At 56.2% G+C, this 19,491-nt stretch overlaps 1 protein-coding gene across 3 annotated transcripts in view; it reads right to left on the bottom strand.

Annotated features, from left to right (window-relative positions):
• Positions 1-19,491, bottom strand: part of RNF213 (ring finger protein 213) — a 108,981-nt gene that overhangs the window by 38,133 nt on the left and 51,357 nt on the right. For all 3 annotated transcript variants that reach the window (XM_039226182.1, XM_039226180.1, XM_039226181.1), the window contains 16 exons: positions 18,486-19,096; positions 17,449-17,614; positions 15,846-16,063; positions 14,785-14,925; positions 14,526-14,690; positions 12,885-14,040; positions 11,791-11,984; positions 11,442-11,597; positions 6,581-10,189; positions 4,953-5,092; positions 4,465-4,560; positions 2,811-2,929; positions 1,461-1,580; positions 918-1,042; positions 603-732; positions 270-408 (listed from right to left, as the gene is read on the bottom strand). In XM_039226182.1, coding sequence (XP_039082113.1) covers positions 270-408; positions 603-732; positions 918-1,042; positions 1,461-1,580; positions 2,811-2,929; positions 4,465-4,560; positions 4,953-5,092; positions 6,581-10,189; positions 11,442-11,597; positions 11,791-11,984; positions 12,885-14,040; positions 14,526-14,690; positions 14,785-14,925; positions 15,846-16,063; positions 17,449-17,614; positions 18,486-19,096 — 7,285 coding nt within the window. The remainder of the gene's footprint in view (positions 1-269; positions 409-602; positions 733-917; positions 1,043-1,460; positions 1,581-2,810; positions 2,930-4,464; positions 4,561-4,952; positions 5,093-6,580; positions 10,190-11,441; positions 11,598-11,790; positions 11,985-12,884; positions 14,041-14,525; positions 14,691-14,784; positions 14,926-15,845; positions 16,064-17,448; positions 17,615-18,485; positions 19,097-19,491) is intronic.

Raw genomic sequence — 19,491 nt, 5'->3', positions numbered from 1 at the left:
GACACACATGCCCTGCGGGGACACACACACCCTGGGGGACACACACGCCCTGCGGGGACACACTTCTACTTTTGTAAGTTTGCTGTTGTCATGACAGAACAGGGACACACAGAAGAGGAGACGGGGGTCCAGCAAGCGCCGTCTAACCTCCACCCGGACTGTCCTGCCCCTTTTGGGGAAAACAAGTGGCTGCTGCGAACCGCTCGGAGCTTTCAGATGAAGCGCGGGCGAGCGTCCAGGGCCGGGGCCCGCCCGGCCCCCCTCAGTACCTGAACGTGCCCGCCTCCTGGAGAGCATCCTGGTTCGTGGCCTCCCGGGTCACCCACGCCTTCGTGTTGAACAGGCACTGGTCTTCCTGTTGCTTTAGGAGCGCGTAGAGGCGCGCCCTGCACACCCGCAAGAACGCGGCTGCGGAGAAGCAGAGGACGCACCCCTGCGGCATCACCCACGGGCACCGAGCAGCGGGCGTCCCGCGGCCCCAGGGTCTCGGGTAGGAATCAGGAAGTGTGCTGGGGTCCCCGCCGCACCTGCAGCCTCCACGTGGCCTGGGGACCGCAGGGGTGACGGCCGCGCCCCCGGGTGCCGCCCCCGGGGCTCCGTACCTTTGACCTGGTCGTCGTCGTCCAGGAGGCTGAGGAGAACCTCCACTCTCCGCACGCTGCGCTGACGGCCGTCCTGGTCGCGGAGCATGCCCACGGCTCCCTGTACGCAGCTCCTCAGCATGTCCATGATCTGCCCGCGTCACAGGGGCTGTCAGGCCTCCCCGCTCCGGCCCTCGAGAGTCGGGGGCCCTGGGCGCTCAGGGACTCAGCCGGGTCGGATCCCGCCCTGACCGTGAGCCTGGACTCCGGGAGACGGGGTAACCGCCCGAGGGGTAGCCTGGCGTCCGGGGAGAACTAGAAAGACCCAGAACCCACCTGGCTCCTGCCCTGCTCTGCACTGCCCGTCGCCTCCGAGTCGTCCATCGCCTCCCCTGACCCGTCGGCAGCCTCGATTTCCATGGGCTCCTCAGAGCTGTCTCTGGCCCCGTGTCCCATCTCCACTGCAACAGAAGCGCGATCATGCTGCTGAGGAAGGGAGCTGCTGGCGGGCTGGTCCCTCGCCCCTGCGGTGGGCCACACAGGCCAGCCTCCGACAGGCCCGGGCCATGGACTCCACCAGCAGCAACCTTCCCTTCCGTCTGGGGCTCGTGCGGCCAACACGGGGCGCCTGCAACATGAGTCTGACACTCAGCAGAGGCCCCCCTGCAGAGCCCGGCGCATCCACGATGACCCACTCCCCACGGAGGCATGCTGACCTCGGAGGCAGCGGACGGTGCTCTGGGGCTCATCCCCCAACGCGGCAGGTGCGGGAACTCGACGGGGATGAAGGGCAGCCTTGCGCCTCCCTGCGCCTCCGTGCCCCTGGTCACCACTCCGACTGGCCCACCCTCGTCCCCCCAAAGGCTCCTCCCGACTTACACTCGGCGTCCTCTTCTGGCTTGAACAGCTGGCTGATGGTCACGTCCTGCAACTTGGTCACATCCGAAACCATGGCCGTGGACTTGTGGAGGTCGTCAATGTGCACAGACTGCCACAGCCCTGTGAGGGGTAAAGGCACTGAGAACGCCGCCACGCTTTCCTAGTGTCCTCTGGTCCGCCACGAGCAGGGACACACCACAGGTCCTGATGTTTAAATACGCTGCTGCTGAGGGGCGCCCGGGGGGATCAGTCGGTTAAGCATCCGACTTCGGCTCAGGTCATGATCTTGTGGTCTGTGACTTCAAGCCCCGGGTCAGGCTCTGTGCTGATAGCCCAGAGCCTGGAGTCTGCTTTGGATTCTGTGTCTCCCTCTCTCTCTGCTCCTCCCCCGTTTGTGCTCTCTCTCTCTCTCTCAAAAATAAACATTAAAAAAATTTTTTTAAATACACCTGCTGCTGAATGACTTGTACCCTTCAGTCCAGACTCTGGATCACACGCGGAAGCCACCTGACTCTGTCATCTAGGCCAACGAATGTTACAAACATCAGTCGTAAGAATGAAAACAGCTGCCTTTTTGTAAAGGGAATCTGAAGGTTTTTGATTTTTTTTTAAGTTTATTTATTTTGAGAGAGACACAGAGTATATGAGCAGGGGAGGAGAAGAGAGAGAGAAAGAGGGAGAGGGAGAGGGAGAGGGAGAGAGAATCCTAAGCAGGCTTTGCAATGTCAGAACAGAGTCCAACGTGGGGCTCGATCTCACAAACTCCGATATCATGACCTAAGCCGAAACCAAGAGTCGGATGTCTAACTGACCGAGGCACCCCGGTTTTTTATTCTTTTTATAGTTTTTAGTATACTTACTGCACCACAGCTAGTAAAGGAGTGAGGGAAACTGGCAAGATTTACCTCTCGTTATGCAGGACGACTCTAACATAAACTGTTATTTGTCAATTCCTTGGATACCAATTTTCTTATACATGAAATAATTGGCGACCCATTCCTCAGAGGAAAAAGAGAGGCTTAAGATAGCATTCCCTGCCCTCCCACCCCGAAACAGGCACAAAGTATCCGTGCTTCCAATGCCACTTTGGAGTGTCTTCTCTGGGCTCCGTGTAATAAAAGGCAAGGGACCAGAGAGACTAACCCAGTGTTTGCCTACTGACTAGTAGATGGGCCCAGAGACCTGTGTTTCTTAACAATAAAAGGGGTTAAGAAAATTAACTGCATCGGACACAAATCTTGCTGAGATTCACACCAGTGCTCTGATCCCGGAACTGGACACCCCCGGAGCAAATCAGGTAGAGCTCACACACTGTCTAAGCAAGCATATTCGCTGCTATCTCCCTCCTACCCCCGTGGAATCCCACGAAGGACGCCCCGCTCTCTATCCGGGACAGTTTTGTGATGAAATAGACCAAGATGCAGTCCTCATTCCCTTGTATCTTGTTGATTTCATTTATGGCAGAATACCTGTTTTAAAACAAGCGAAGACAAACCAAGTCAAAACAAAACCAAAAAAACCCAAGCAAGTAAACAAAGCCAACGTTGTGGAAGTGGCTGACCGCTCCCGTGAGCAGTCAGGTTCAATCTTACGTCTATTTAGGCTTATTTATTTATTTTCAAATGTTTACTTAATTTTGAGAGAGAGAGAGAGAGAGAACAGACAGGGGAGGGGCAGAGAGGGAGGGAGACACAGAATCTGAAGCGGCTCCAGGCTCCGAGCTGTCAGCACAGAGCCCGACACGGGGCTTGAACCCACCAACTGTGACATCGTGACCTGAGCTGAAATGGGACGCTCAACCGACTGAGCCCCCAGGCGCCCCATCATGTCTTGTTAGCTTCAGATACGTTTCGTGCCCTTCTGCCCGTGTGCCCTCCAGGCTCCGACCCAGCAGGAGCGCTCTCTTCCCCGCTCCCGAGTCCTGCTTAGAAGTGCCGTCTCCGTATTGACAGGGAGCCCGTTCTCGGGACCCTCGATGGGCCTGCTCGGAGGCTGCTAAGGGTGAGGCTGGCTGAACTCTCCATCTTGAGAAACCGGGTTCTGTGAACCCACAACCGTGCTATCAAATGAGTTTTCCAAACACAGAAATCACCTTCCCCCTAACTTAAATAGTAAGGGAACCACAGTTAATTCTAGAAGTACCAGATTTCCCTTATACTAATACCACAAAAATGTCTAATAAATATAGAAAGCTTCTATATGCCACAATTGTCGTTGAACTCGCGACACATTCAAACCATGTAATTTAGGGGAGCCCGGGGAGGGGGCTCAGTCAGTTGAGCATCTAATTTCAGCTCAGGTCATGATCTCACAGTTTGTGGGTTTAAGCCCCACATCAGGCTCGGTGCTGACAGCTTAGAGCCTGGAGCCTGTTCCGGATTTTGTGCCTCCCTCTCTCTCTGACCCTCTGTTTCTCAGAAATAAATAAAACATTTAAAAAAAAATTTTTAATAAAAAAATTAACATTAAAAAAATTTTTAATCATGTCATTTAAAATGAAAAATTACCAAGACATGCCTACAGACATGTATTTCCAGGATACTCTTTTTTTTTTAAGTCTATTTACTTATTTGAGAGAAAGAATGCACCCACAAATGGGGGAGAGGTGGAGAGAGAGAAGAGAGAGGGAGAATCCCAAGCAGCCTCTGTGCTGTCAGCGTAGAGCCCAACTTGGGACTTGAACCTATGAACTGTGAGATCATGACCTGAGCCGAAATCAAGAGTTGGCTGCTTGGCCAACTGAGCCACCCAGAGACCCCTCCAGGACATTCTTTAATATCCTACTAATACTCTATTATTTACATTTCTTGACAATTTACCATTGTTGCCCTTTATAGCTTTTTCTCTAGCCCACATTCTGTAGGGAATGAAAGTGAGAACCTTTTAATTTTTGTTTTCTTGTTAACTTCACACTATCCTGTTTCCAGGGAAGACATTTTTAAGGAACTCCTGAATAAAACCTGGGCTTTTTAGGTCATTTCTGAGAAAAATACCAAACACCTACTTAGCTGAAGCAATGAGCTGAGCACTACGGACTCCATCTTCAAAATCTGTTTGAATAATGAGGATTTTACACCTGGCTGCATCGGTTAAGCAGTTTCTGAAAGAAAAAGGAAAGTATCCGCCCTAAGAAACGGGTGATAAAACTCCCCAGGACTGATGGGAAATAGAAGATGACCAAGAGTGACTCAGGTGAGGTTCTCCTTGTGCGAGTGGACAAGCCAGGGGAGAGCACGTAAACCCCCGGAAATGCTTCCCTAGTGAGACGAAAGGACGCCCCCCACCCCACCCCGAGGATGCCCACGCAAAGGGCGGCAGAGACGAGGGGGCACTGGAGTATCGAACCACCACCCCGTGCAGTCACATGTCTTCGGTCTTCATGACCCAGTGCTGGTGAGAGCCTGGTGGTCTCTGTAGCCGTGTGGGTGAAGCGCCAAGCGGCCAGGGCGGGGGGCGGGGGGCAGGGGACAGGGTGGAAGGGCGGAGCCTCACTGGACTTCTCTGAGGAATGAGCACTCGGTGTCGAACTGCTGCAGAGATAGGATCATGGGCTTCAGGACCCCGTCCTTCCCTCCCGATTCCAAAATTTCTTCGCAGTCACGGCTGGTCAGCAGTCTGGAGAAGGTGGTGATCTGCAAAGTCAGGAGATACAAAGTATTTGAGAGAATTCGAGGGCAGGCTTCCAGGCCTGCTGGGTTTAGGTCCTAGAAATGCGAGGATGTTTAGCAAATCCCTTCTATGGGCTCGGCATGCACTGGGCAGTTGGTACACAGAAAAGAATCCAAACCCGGAGTTTTTACAAACGAGGCAAACAGAAGCTATGACTAGAGGGAAGACCCATCCTGTCCCCTGGTGCCTTCACGTCTCCTTGGACACCAGTCTCTCTCCCGCTTGGCCCCTAATGGACGTTCTGATGGTCGCCTGGGGCTCAACACAGCTGCCATTTCTCCTCACAGTCTTGCTGGGAACCTCCAGATGGAGTTCACACGGATGGTGTCCCTTCCGTCCCACAGCTCTTAACCATTCCCCTGACACCAGGCCACACCCGCACAGAGCAAACCAAAACACTCCCCGTGGGCGTGCCGACAGCTCAGCACCAGAACCCGCAGCTCCAGGCTCGCCCGGCCACTGAGCCTCTGATTCAGGGGCATCAAAGTCGGTCCCAGATGGAATTTACCATCAACATCTGTTGCTCCTTCCTGGACTGTGATTACCCAGACTTCCGGTCATCCAAAGAATAATCTGGGGACCCATCCCTAGGCCCCTCCGTCTTCCACAGCCCCTTAAAGAATCTGCCATAAGCTCTGCTAGTTGACATCCGAACTACTTCTCCATTCCGTCCACCTGCTCCTCTCCTCGACTACCCTGGTCCAGCAGTCTCCTGACCGGCCTATCTTTTCTGACAGTCTTTTATCAGGGTTTCTCCCTCCTTCCCCCAGGCAAGGGGACACATCTCAACGCACATTCCTCCATCTCTCCCGTCCCTACAGCAGACCCAGCTCATCGGCGTCACTGAGGAGACCCTCCCTCAAGTGTCTCCAATGGCGTCTCTTCCCCGTCTCTCGGTCTTTGCATCCTTGAACTTCACGCTGCACAGCGACCAGTCCTGGACCTGTTTCTCACCTTGACACCTCTGCTCAAGCAGGCTCTGTGCCTCTAATGCTTTCCCAGCCACACTTCGTCATCAGCTTGAGGTCCTCTGACCTCATACCCTGATCTGTGTGGCCCCCTCTGCCTCTACGGACAGCACTGTCTTTTGATGTCAGTGGGATCTATTCACGAGTGTTACACTGTGTGCCGACCAAGGACAAGGCGGGTGCCTTTCTATTCTCGGTGCTCTCGGCTCGGCACTCGAATGTGTCCCTTCATTTACTGAAGCGAACGTGGTACATATCGTTACCATCAGCACAGAGGGCTGCGTGGAAACAGGCACTCAAGACTCGCTTGGCTTGAGCTATTTTGAGCATCTGGGTCTCTCCCGCTTCACAGAGAGAAACCAGAGTCTCAACTCATCCATTTATGATCCTACGCACTGCCTTGCAAAGAACCCTGGATCCTGGGAACGAGGGATCCAAGGCCTCCGGTGTGAAAGGGGACAAGGATAACAGAGAGACCATCACCTCCGTGAAGCTGACGTGGCGCTCCGGATCCACCGTGCGCAGCTGGGCCTGGAGGAAGTCCGCGAAGGAGCTATGGTGCTGCGTGTGGTAGTATTCTCGAGCCAGCACCTGGGCGGCAAACAGGCCCAGGGAGGAAGCGCCCAGCCGAACCACAGAATCCGGCGTGGCACAGCCCAGCAGGATCAGCTTGGCCTCGTCAGACACCTTCTGGTAAAGCTCGTCGGTCAAGGCCCCGTGGCCTAACTTCTCCGTGACCTGCAGCACCACTGAGGCACACGCGTCCGAGTGGTAGCCGATGAAGACCTCAGAAGGGCTGTATTTGTGTCCGGCTGCAAACTGCTCTGCTTTCACATCTACGAATTTCTCCACCCAGGCCTGGAGTTCGTCCACGATGCTTTTCTGCCACGTCTCCAAGACGGTGTTGATGTCCAGGTAGTGCTTCTCCAGCCGGTTAATGAGAGGGATGGGGAAATGTTCGTAGACAACATCCTTTTCTTCGATGACGATCAACCGGAAGTCCGAGTGGACCCGACACTTGACCCGGTGGGTGCCCAGACCGAGGTCCACGTACTTCTGACCTCCGAGGTAGACGTAGTACTGGTTGAGTGCGTCGTAGAGGCTCTCGTAGAGGCTCTGGAGGTTGAGCAGGACCACCATCTTGCCTGTTTCCATGCAGATCTTCACTCGGTTGATGTTTCTGCAGATCTGGGTGTACTCCTGGTCCCTGGGAAAGCTGGAACCAAAAATGATCTCTGGCTGCTGGTCGTCGCTGAAGAAGGTCTGCTGCAAGACCTGCAGGGCCGCGTAGTTCCTGGTCAGCACGAGCAGGTAGCGGGATTCGGAGTCGTCCAGCTCCCGGCCTGACGCCCTCCGAAAGTCTCCGTACATGTTCTGCTTGATCAGCTGTAGGGTGCTGACCTCCTCTGAGCACTTCGCCTCGGGCAAGTTGGCCGTGAAAATGTCCAGGGCGTGGATGTCATCTTTGCCGCTGAAGTTGCGAAGGACGGCCTGTGCTACGTCTTGCGGGGACGGCTCCTTATCAGCCGCCTTCGCCTTGGCAAAGACCATTTTGATGAGGCTGTAGTAGTCACGGAGCCCGAAGAACTCCTTGTCTTGCTTCTTACACACTGTTTCATAGGCTCTGGCAAAGGGTGCAAAGAACCCCTGGACCCTCTGTTGAACCAGGGGCTCTGAAGAACAAATGCCCTTGGCGCTTTCTATGAGCTCCTTCTTGTTGGGACTGCCGCGCGACACGAAAATACCCCGGTTCATCTTGGCAGGGTCCAGGGCCCAGTTGGAAATGCCTATGAAGCCAACCTTTTTGTGGGGGGCGGGGTCGTCTTCAATGCATCCGTATTCCAACAGCGGGTGCAGAGCCTTCAGGGGCATCTTGGGCGAGTCTTCTGCCAGCCCAACCTCGTCCAACACCACCACGGACACATACTGCTCTAGGTCCTTCCCCTGCTGGAAACGGGCACACTGCCTGAAGGTGCTTATGATGCCCTGGGGGGTAGAGTGAGGGCTGCACTGGAACGACACCAGGTGGACCTGCTTCAGGTTCCGGAAGAGGTCTGAGTGGGCCGCCGGGCCTTGCATGGCGTCCGCCACGATGGTCTTGGCGAGAGATTTAGAGCTGCCGGGCTTCCCCACCAGGAAGAGGGGAATCTTCAGCTCGATGCAGATGACCATCATGAAGACATTCTCTTTCAAAGCCAAGTTCCTAGCAATGGTTTTCCGCAAAGACACTCCATTCAGGAAAAGATCCTGCGTTCGGGTGATCTCCTCCAGAATAACCTTGCTGTCGTTATAGGGTTCCGGAAAGAGCCTGCAGATGGCTCTCCAGTACGACTCCTTCTGCTCTAACGAGGCGTGATAGCACACCCCGACGGCCAGCACCAGGGACCAGAGGACGGGATCTCTCTCAAAGTCGTTTTGGTCAACGGCGGACTCGCGGAGAAAGGCGTCCAGTTTTGACAGGAGCATCTTGCTGTGGTCGTAAAACCACGTGAAAACTTTGACGCAGCGCTCCACGTCCCTGAGGCTGACAAAACTGCACTCGTTCCCTTTCTTCCTCATGAAACCCTGCGAGGCGGAGAGCACCTCTGTGATGGCACGGATCTGGGTTTCGTCCACCCCGATGGAGTCCACCAGCCTCTGCACGATCTGTTGGATGTAGAGCTTCTCGGCGGTGTTGTTCAGCTGTCCGAAGTCCCACACCAGCGGGATGAGGCTCGGCGGCAGAGCGTGCACTCGGTACACAAGCTGCCGGAGGGGGATGGAGCCAAGCCTCTCCGCCGTGTCCTCCGCACTGACCCTGTACCCCAAACCGGCTGCCTCCAAACGGCAGATCATCTCCTGCGAGTGCTTCCGGTAAGGGTTGCAGGCAGCTATGATATGCAGGCCTGAGTCCTTGGCCAGGGGCTGGCCGTCCACCGTACGATCACACAGGACTTCCTTGATACAGCTTATGGCTTCTGTCGTATTGGCTTCATCAAAGAACAAGATGGTGTCCAGCTGATGCTGCTCCTTGTTGAAGAGCGCAAGTTCCTCCGCCTCGCGGACTTTGGAGTAGATCATCTCTGCTGTCGTCCCACCGTGGACCTTGACCAACCTCATGGTTTCAGCCTTGGCGGTCCCACGCCGCAGGTCGCTGAGGAATTTAATGAGCCTGGTTTTCCCGCAGCCGGTCTCTCCCATGATGATAACGGGGATCCCGCACCGAAACCGCATCTCAATGGCAAGGATCTTCAGCATGTTGTCCATCGTGAGCTCATAGGTTTCATCGGGGTCCATGGGCCACTGGATCCCTAATGCCAGGCAGAGCCTTTCAAGTTTCTCGTGCCTGGGCAGCTGATCAAAGTCAACATTGAAGGGCACCCTCTGGAGCAACAGCCCCCGGTACAGCTCCATCTCCATGACATTTCTCTTGATGACCCTCCTACTGGAGAGCTCCACGGCATCAAGGCCGCCATTCTGGTTGGGCTGGATGTGGAAGCCTATGAATGTCATGGACGTGTGGTCGCTGTTGAAGAACACGTACGGGTGAGGCTCAGACTCCCACTTCTTCCGGAGAGTGAAAGGGGCTAGATCTTCTTCCCTGACCCCATCCATGGTGACCGCGTACCTCCCCGGGCTCTGGTCGGACGTGTGAAGGGTTGGTGTGGCGAAATCTCTTGCCATGAAGATCATGAAGGTGACCACAAAGTTCTTGAAGCCTCTCAGTGTGTCTCCAGTTATGGTTGGGTTGCAGAAGAGGGAGGCCTCACAGTCTCTGAGCTGGTAATTCAGGAAACCAGCGAAGTTCCGGAGTTCCGACCAGGACGGATTAATCACCCCGCAGTAAATCAGGAAATACTGAAGGCATTCTTCAGGGGTGCCTTCGACACAGCCTTCCTGGTACAGGAACGAGTCTAGGTTTTCTTTCTCATGGAACCGTTTCAGGTACTGGTAAGGCCTTTGGAAAGTCTCGCTTTGGAACACTCTCTGGTCCATCCCTGGGTCTGTGGAGCTCTCCTCGCGATTCAGCTCCATGTCTATCACTTCTTTGGGAGGCCGGCAGGTGACTTTTGGGAAGATGTCGAGAAAATTGAACTGGGGACCATGCATACTCTGGAAAGGGGAGACACAAAGAGAATGCTTACACTACACTTTCCAAACAACACCTTTGAGGGGCGCCTGGGGGCTCAGTTGGTTGAGCGTCCAACTTCGGCCCAGGTCATGATCTCACGGTTTGTGGGTTCAAGCCCCAAGACGGGCTCTGTGCTGACAGCTCAGAGCCTGGAGCTGCTTCCGATTCTGTGTCTCCCTCTCTCTCTGACCCTCCTCTGCTCATGCTGTCTCTCTCTCTCAGAAATAAATGAAAACATTAAAAAAACTTTTTTAATTAAAAAAAAAAATCTCTGCATCTTAACCCTCCATGGGATCAGCACTAGATGGACCTTTATGAGAAACCACTTTATGTAAACTGATTTCTGTAGACTTCTTTGTACACAAGCTGCTTTCTTTTGTATGATGAGGCATTGTGGGAACTACCTTCTCAATTGCTAAGTCCTTTTCTACCCAACCTCCTGAGACAAAATCTCTATTAAGCACGTATGTATGTGCGTGAGCACAGGGGTACAAGATGCCCTTTCGTTCAGAAGCGTATGTCACAGGGACGCCCGGACAGTTCAGTTGGTTGAACATCCGACTTTTGATTTCAGCTCAGGTCATGATCCCAGGGTTGAGGGACCGAGCCCCGTGTCGGGCTCTGCACTGAACACAGGGCCTGCTTGAGATTCTCTCTCTCCCTCTCGCCCTGCCCTTCCCCCGTTTGCACATGCTCTCTCTCTCTCTCTAAGAAAAAGAAATGTATATGACAAAACCCTCCTTCCTACCTTAGCCGGAATTAAGAAACATGGACTGTGTCCAACAGACGAATTTACTGTATTCCGAGCACTCCTGGTATTTCACACAAAGAGCGTGAATTCCGGACTGAACAAGACAAATGGAAGACACTGCTACCTAATAACTGGAGTTTTATTCCAGACATTATTAAAAAATGATTTTAGGGGCGCCTGGGTGGCTCAGTCAGTTAAGCATCTGACTTTGGCTCACGTCATGATCTCACTGTTCATGGGTTCCAGCCCCGCATCGGGCCCTGTGCTGACAGCTCAGAGCCTGGAGCCTGCTTCGGATTCTGTGTCTCCCTCTCTCTCTGCCCCTCCCCTGCTCACACCCTCTCACTCAGAAAAAATAAATATATAAATAAAATGATTTTAAAGACCGATTCATCTTTACTGACACCGCACTCAGCTGCTTCGCTAAGGCAGGGGTGGGGGATTATTGGCGCAGAGACGTGAAAATGCCCTGCGGTACACACCCGTTTGCAAGGCATCTTGGGCAGCGCTGGAGTCCGTTCCAGGATTTCAATGATGTATAAATGGGACGGGTTCCGGAGCCACACTTTCCCATTTATATCCATTAAGTACTGCAGGACGAGGAGTTTGAAAATGAACACCCAGAGTCCGGTTTGCACCTAAAGGCAGAAACAGGAGGTGAATGAGCGCCTACGCAGGACGGCCCATTCTCCCAGCCGCGGGGACCGTTGTGCTCCGTCCTCACACACGGTGACACTGAATACCAACATGTAGAGAAAGAGGACATTCTTTCCCCCGGAGGAGGCAGGGTGGGGCGCGGGGGAACCCCGACTGAAGCCCCAGGGTGCTTACCGAGGAGGTCACGTCCAAGTGGAATATCATGGGTCTGGTCTGATAGCGGGCCTTCAGGAAAGGCAGGAGGGAACGCAGCACCTGGTTCTCGTCCACCTGAGGGTCAATCAGGCGGATAACTTTAAGGGGCACCTTTTCGCCTCTTAGCTTCATCGTCAGTTTGCTGTGTAATCTCTCCACATACAGAGACTTTCCTGTAACGTAAGAACGTGAACATTAGGCGTCAGGGCCGTGGGCCAGGAGTGAGAGCATCCTGGAAGATTTATTACAAGTCACTTCCCCCTGCAAAATTCGTAACGGATGAAACAGACCATCCGTGTAAAGGATGTACTTCTGGGGCGCCCAGGGGGTCAGTCAGTTAAGCGTCTGACTTCAGCTCAGCTCATGATCTCGCGGTTTGTGGGTTCGAGCCCCCATCAGGCTCTGTGCTGACAGCTCAGCGACTGGAACCTGCTTCAGATTCTGTGTCTCCCTCTCTCTGCTCCTCCCTCACTCGCACTCTGTCTCTCTCCCTCTCAAAAATAAATATTTAAAAAATGGTTATTGTTTTAAAAAATGTGCTTTTGAACCCTCAAAATTCCTTGCTGCTGCCTGCTCGCTATCCCCACGCCCACTGGCACTGAGGCCGTCCATGTCAGGGCAGGGGAGGACCATGTTTTCCAGGCGGAGAAGGTAGTGCTCTTGATGGGCGGGAACACGAGGGGAGTCAAGGGGCATTTTCCCTCCCAAAACAAAGCAGTTACACCCCGTCTGCTCTCCAGACCCACATCAACCCCAAAGTGGCCAACGGAGGTTACAGAAAGGGGAGGGGGGCTGCAGACCAGCTTGTTTAGAGGAAGGTGGCTTGGCTCCCTCGCGTCGCCCGAGCATGAAACTCGGTGAGAAAGGGTGTCCCCTTCCAGCACGGTCCTGACTCACGATTTGAGAGGGTCAAAACCTCCCTGAGACTCAGTTTCCCCACTACAGACGGCTCCATCCTCTGAGCAGCTCCTGCTGGCCGGGGGGAAGGGCCGTCGGCCGGTCCCACGACCTGAGGGGCCCATCCCCTTCCCCCCCACCCCGCCCCCGCCCCCGCCCCCAGCAGCAGCCATTACCAACGCCCGCTCGCTCGGATGCCACGATGCCCACACACATCCGGTCCCGGAACACGTCGGCAGCCGACCGAATGTCCGGGGGGACCTGGAAATGCTGCGCCAGGTAGGCCTGGATGTCCTGCAGGGGCGCCTGGGGGGTGACCGGGACCTTGTGCTGGCTGAAGGCGGAGGGCAGGTGGCAGTGCTCCCGCGCGCTGTCGCACACCATCACCAGCTGGAAGTCCGCGCGGTGCGGCTGTGAGCACAGGCTCAGGAAGAGCACCTCGGCCTGGCTGGCCACCTCGTAGCTCAGCAGGTCCGCGTACAGCAGGCTGTAGACGCCCTGCCCGCGGGAGCCCGGCGTCAGGCAGCGGCGCAAGAGCAGCGCCACCTCCTCGAACGTGGTTCCCGGCGTGCAGAGCAGCACCTCGTCGAAGGTGGGCAGCGGCTGCTGCGGGGCGTGCATGTAGACGGCCAGCGCGGCCGGCAGCACCTCGGAGTGGCCGCAGACGATGAGGTTGGGCCGGCCCACGTGCAGGCCTTTGGGCAGGCGGCGCTCCACGGGACGGCCGCGCATCCACCCCAGCAGGGCCAGGCACCGGCCGAGCGCCTCCAGGTCCAGGCAGTGGGGCAGCAAGGCGCTCATGCAGGCCATCGACTGCTCCAGGATGGCCCTCAGCTTGCCCGCCAGGCTCAGCTCCCGCAGGAGGGCCGCCTGCACTCCCTGAATCCGCGTCCTCTCCTGGTGCCGGGCAGCGTCCCCGCCGGGGTCCTGGAGGGCCCTGGCCACGTCCTTCAGGGTGCAGTTGCCTTTGATGAAGGACAGCATGGTGAGGGCGGCGTCGCTGGGCGTCGGCTTCCTGAGCTCCGTGCTCAGGAACACCAGCTGCTCGGCCGTGTAGTAGTTGAGATAAAAGTGCTTGGCCCGCTTTTCGGCCACGAAAGCCTCCCAGCGGCCCAGGAAGTGCTCCAGCTGCCTGCTGACGGCCTCCAGCAGCTCTGACGCCTCCCCGCCGCCCCTGAGCCGGACCGGCGGCTCCAAGTGGAACTCCATCTGGACGGAGACGCCGTGCCGCGGGGAGCAGAACACCTGTGCCGTCCAGGTCCTGAAGAGCATGTTCCCGGCGGAGTACAGGTGGATGAAGGCCTGCACCAGCCTCTGCACGTTGGAGAACACCTGTGGCGGACGGAAGCAGGGGCCGCGTCAGAGGTGACGGCCGCGGACCCCTCGTGCGGAGCTGCCACCGGGTTCAGGCGTTTCCGGGCCTCGCCATGTGGCCTCGGACCCTGATAGAGTCCAGAGGCCGTTACGTACACGAAGACCCCTTTGTCGACACATTCACTGTCGATTCCGACTGAGAACTATTGTCTAAGATCTTCCGGTATTTTGGGGTTCTTGCTGATTTACAGCAACCGAAGCAACAGAAGTCTGTTTCTGGGACCCACCCGCCCGGCTGTGTGGACACACCTTCGACGGGACAACCGACCCAACGGACGTATCGTAGCTCAGACGTCTCTCGGCGTCTTGAACTCGGGCTCTTGCCTCCCGCAGCCCCGCCGCACCCCCCCCCACCCCCAGCCCGGGTTTAAAGGCCTCCTATGACTTCACGCAAGCTCAGACCCTCTGACTCTGTCCGGCCACCGGGCACTCGGAGTCCTCACCTTGGAAAATACCTCCACTTGGACATTGCTGTGGTCCTTCTTGCCAGACATCAGCATGAGCTTGTTCAAAAGCTCCTTGAGCTCTTCCAGAGAGAAGTCCCGCGTCTCCTCACGGCCTCCGTGGCTCTCGGGAAGGGATAACTGTAGAACCGTGTCTGGGCAGATCTGTGGAGAAGTGCCGCGGCAGAGGGTGGTTTTCTGGAGGTAGAATCCCGCACCCCCCTGACGACAGCAGCCCGTGCAGGTCACTGCGGCTCACCTTCTGGCCCCCTGTGGGGGCTCTGATGACATAGACGCCTTTGTCGTTGATGGCCGTTGCCAGAGACAGGGACGAGAGCTCCACAGAACCGTGGCTTTCCTTCACGGTCTTCAGCCACTCCAGGCTCCTGGCTGAGTCACACTGTTGGGACAGGACGGAAACCTTCTTTCCCTTCTGCGGTGGCTCCTCCTCCTCCGCTGCTCTCCTGGTGTTCAGCCCCTCCCCCCCCACGTACCGCTTTCCTCACCCGTTGCCCTCTCCCCTGCCTCCCTCCCTGGTCGCTGCCCCACAGCATTGCCCTCTTTGTAGCGGGCCGTGAGTCCGTGTCCCCACCAGTGGCCGCTGCCCTGGCTAGCACGCGGGGGGCACGTGGACGGGGCAGTGTGGAGGCTTTGTTCTGCCGGGCCGCCAGCAGGGGTGACGCTGGGTGGAGCAAGGGCACTGTGGCCTTATGTTCTAAGTGTACTTCTGGGGACCCCAAGTCCAACCGGAAACACGAAGGAGAATCCAGGCCAGATTTTTTTTGTTCACGAGTAAGTTTCCAGCAGCAGAAACAGAGACGTCTCCACCTGGTCATTCTGTCTCTCCTTTCTTCCCTCACCCTCCGTGGCTGTTTCTGGCTAGACGTGGCCTCGGCACGCCAGCCACGTGATGCGGTGTGGGCCTGCTCGAACCCAGGTGCACGTGCTTCTCTTAAACTACCATGTTCATTCTTCTTGTCTTTTTTTTTAATTAAAAACTTTTTAACATTTTATTTATTTTTGAGACAGAGAGACAGAGCGTGAGCAGGGGAGGGGCAGGGAGAGACGGAGACTCAGAATGGGAAGCAGTCTCAGGCTCTGAGCTGTCAGCACAGAACTCACGAACCGCGAGATCATGACCTGAGCCGAAGTTGGATGCTCAGCCAACTGAGCCACCCAGGGGCCTCCCCTCCCCTCAAAAAATCATTTTAAACCATAAACCCATGTCGTTCAGATTAATTCACAGTCCCACCCCACGTGGCACCGAGCAACCCCCCACGCAGCTCCATCTTCTCGGATGAAGCCGGAAGCAAGACTCACCAGCTTATGAGGCAGGTATGGGTCATTCTCCAGAGCCCGCCACAGCTCCCCGAGGTGGGTCACGAACTCGTCAAATCCCGCGCCCATATCCAGCTTATATAGCAGCGGCGCATAGCCCTGCACAGCGTCATGGAAGCAGGCCACCCTGTCCACGTCGATGTCGTTCTCTCCCGCGGAGATGGAAGCCAGGTCCACAAACACCTTCAGCTCATTGATGCCTAGGGGCAAGGACGGACCAGTGAGCGTGGGGCTGCTCCGCGAACCCGGCACGCTGACCCTGAGCACGAGTCCTCAGTGGGGGGTGAACAAGTGCTCCTGCAGTTCTGGGTCTTTCTTTTTTTTTTTTTTTTTATATTTTTATTTCTAGGAGAGAGACAGCGTGAGCAGGGGAGGGTCAGAGAGAGGGAGTCACAGAACGAAACAGGCTCCAGGCTCTGAGCTGGCAGTCAGCACAGAGCCCGACGCGGGGCTCGAACCCACGAACTGCGAGTACATGACCCAAGTGAAAGTCGGACGCTTAACCGACTAAGCCACCCAGGCGCCCTTAATGTTTGTTTTTGAAAGAGAGAGAGAGAGAGAGAGAGAGAGAGAGAGAAAGAATGTGCACTAGTGGGGGAGGGGCAGACAGAGGGAGACACAGAATCCAAAACAGGCTCCAGGCTCTGAGCTGTCAGCACAGAGCCCGACGCGGGGCTCAAACTCATAAACCGTGAGATCATGACCTGAGCTGAAGTCAGAGGCTTAACCGACTAAGCCACCCAGGCGCCCCTGAGTCTTTCTGATCTACTTCCTAGTTGTCATACAAATCCAGAGCGACCTTCCTTTGGCCGTGGACATGGACACAGGGGTCAGCACTTGGCCTTGTGGAACCACCGCCACACCCAGGCACCACTCGAGGCTTCTGTGCACTTCGCTTTATTTAATCCACGTGCCACCAGCGTCTTGTACAAAAAGACATGGGCTCAGCCGGTAAATACCGTGCCGACAGCTAACTGTAAAGAAATGCAGATACTCTTTTGGGGCTCCTTACAAATCAGAGGATGTGCGTCCAGGCAGCCCACGGCTGAAAGCATGGCAGCTCTGGATGAGAGACAGTCTCCCCGCGGCACATCAGAGCCGCCTCCCCTCTCTCGTTTCCTTCACCTCTCATCTGTACCCCGCCTCCTCCCCTCTGTGCACTCCTCTGCCAAAGGCACCCAAGGCACAAGACAAAATAGGCTGCCAAGCCCCCAGCCGAAAAAGAAACATGCAGAAAACCAACGAGTTGACGTAATCCAAACTCTCTGCGGACAAGGGCTTACCTTGTATAGCTAAAATCAAGCATAGGGAAAAGCTAAAGGGAGCAAGATTTGGAAGAAAATGACCCCCCATGGCTCACAGCAAGCATCCAGAGTGGGGGAAATAGTAGTAAGAAACACCTGCCCTGGAATAAACCCCGTGGACAGTCACTGCAGCAAACGCCGCACGTCAACCTGAGCGAGGTGGGCTCACACATGCACGAGCAAGGGGAGGGGCTGCCTGTAAGTTTAGGACCCCTCCCCCTCCGCGAGCCACCTGAACGCTCCCTCCACACGCCACGTGCAACGTCAGCGCGCAGCCGTACCTCCGAGCGCCTCCTGGACCCAGCTGATGAACTCCTTCCTCTGGGACAGCTCGCTCAGGCACTGGCGCCGGGGCTCCGTGACGTCCTGCAGCAGCTTTTTGGCCTGGATAAGCTGCTTGCTGATCCGGTCCAGCTTCTCGTGGCGAAACTGGTCGAAGTTGTCCGTCTGTGAGACAAGGCTCTATTGGGCACGGGACGGGGACCCATCGACCCTCTCGGAGGCCCCACGCCCGCCCTTCCTGGGCTGGCGGGAGCCAAAGGCAGGCGCATCCGGCCCGTCCCAGAGACCCTGGCACACCCACCGCTGACCCTGGAATCGGCGTACAGGCACTGCCCCTGCTCTATGCCTGGCGTTCTGCTACGCGACTTCTGTAAGAAATACTGCCAGGTGCGAATGGCTGCTTCCTATGTTACAGGTAAGGACATGAAGCCCCGGAGCAGCGACTCACTCGGGAGCACGCTGCTGGGATTCAAGCTTGCGCCTGCCTTCATCGCAATTTTGTGCTAAAGCTTAATCACCATCGCAAGCGTCGATACTATACCACAGGCCATGGGAGACCCTGGAAACGCTCCCCTGAAGGAACACACCACGTCTCACCTGTAGCAGAAATAGCCGGCTGCGGGCCGCTCTGTGCCTGCCACAGGGGCCCCGAACAGAGCTGCGCGAAGCGAGCCCCTCTTTTGCCCTTCCAGCCCCCCACCAGCCCCCCTCCAGCCCGACGAGACCAGACCACTCTTTCCAAATCCCTGGCTACTGAAACAGGGGCACGGCCCGTTCCAAGGTCTCGAGCCTTGTGCCGACCCGGGAAAACGCTGCCTCGCCAGCAGCACTCACACTGTTTATAAACAAAGGTGGAAAGGAAGCCCTCGGCACAATCGGCCATCAGGTGAGATGCAATCCAGAGCTCCTGGGGGGACTGTGACAGCATCCCGTCTGGCTTCCAGAACCCAGAGAGCCTATGAGACACCCGTCCCCCCCCCACCCCACACACAACTTCTTGGACCCCTACCCCAAGGGTCCCTGGCAAATAACTTACAAAGTTTAACAAAGTATGTAGAACACTGAAGTCACCAGTCAGGCCCAAATTCTCCTTGACCTTCAGGATGACCTTGGCCGCGCTGACAGCCTGGTGCAGGTGGTGGTACTCCCTGATCTGCCCCACGCGGCCCTGGATCCAGCCTCTCTGGTCCCTGCTGTCCAAGGCGCACATGAGCTGGAGCTCGAAAGCGAGGTTGTTGTATTTATTCACAAAGTCGCTGAAGAGGTCGTTGACCTCCTGAAAGGTGACCTCTCCCGACTTCAGATTCTCGTAGAGCTCCAGATATCTCTGGAAACAGGGGCAGTACAGGCACTGATACGCTTCCTCAGGCTGCAGTGCTTGCTGTCCCGGCTCCTCCCCAGGCTCGCTCGGCTCCTCCTCAGGCTCGCTCAGCTCCTCCGCGGCTTCCGCCCAGAAGGTGCGGAAGACGTGGCTGTCCTTCAGCCAGTCCATCTTTTCGGCCATCTCCTGGACTTCGGGGCTCAGGTTGTAATATGTCGTCCTCTTCGTGTGCGGGGAGGTGGGTGACAGCCTCACTGTCACGGCGTCACTCAGACGTTTACTGTCGAGGTCTTCCGCGTGTTTTCCAGTCACCTCTTCCAGATCCACTTGGAAACGACAAAGAAACGTCAGGGGTCAGACCTCTACTCACGATACTGTTTTATTTTCCCCGTATTTACTGTCCTGGCCACTCGAAAGATAACTCACATGAACACATTTGCTGCATTTTTCCTCAGTGAGGACCCCTCGGTCACCCCGCAAATGGCTTGTTCATGAATTTTCACAACAAAGGAAGCATGGTCCCTTCTAGGCACTTCTGGGTGCACATGACAGTGTGGACACTGCCGGTCCCCTCCCTCCCGCCCCCGCAGCGCCACACCCCCCTCCCCCCACTGCAGCCCCAAAACCCTCCCTCCCCCTACAGCGCCACCCCCTCCCCTCCCTCCCTCCCCCGCAGCGTCACACCCCCTCCCCCCACTGCAGCCCCACCCCCTCCCCTCCC

Source organism: Hyaena hyaena, unplaced genomic scaffold, assembly GCF_003009895.1.
Source record: "Hyaena hyaena isolate Hyena2069 unplaced genomic scaffold, ASM300989v1 scaffold_21, whole genome shotgun sequence".
NCBI classification, from domain to species: Eukaryota; Metazoa; Chordata; class Mammalia; order Carnivora; family Hyaenidae; genus Hyaena; species Hyaena hyaena.
The sequence above is the reverse complement of the archived record's forward strand: the minus strand, read 5'-3'. Positions and strand labels throughout refer to the sequence as shown.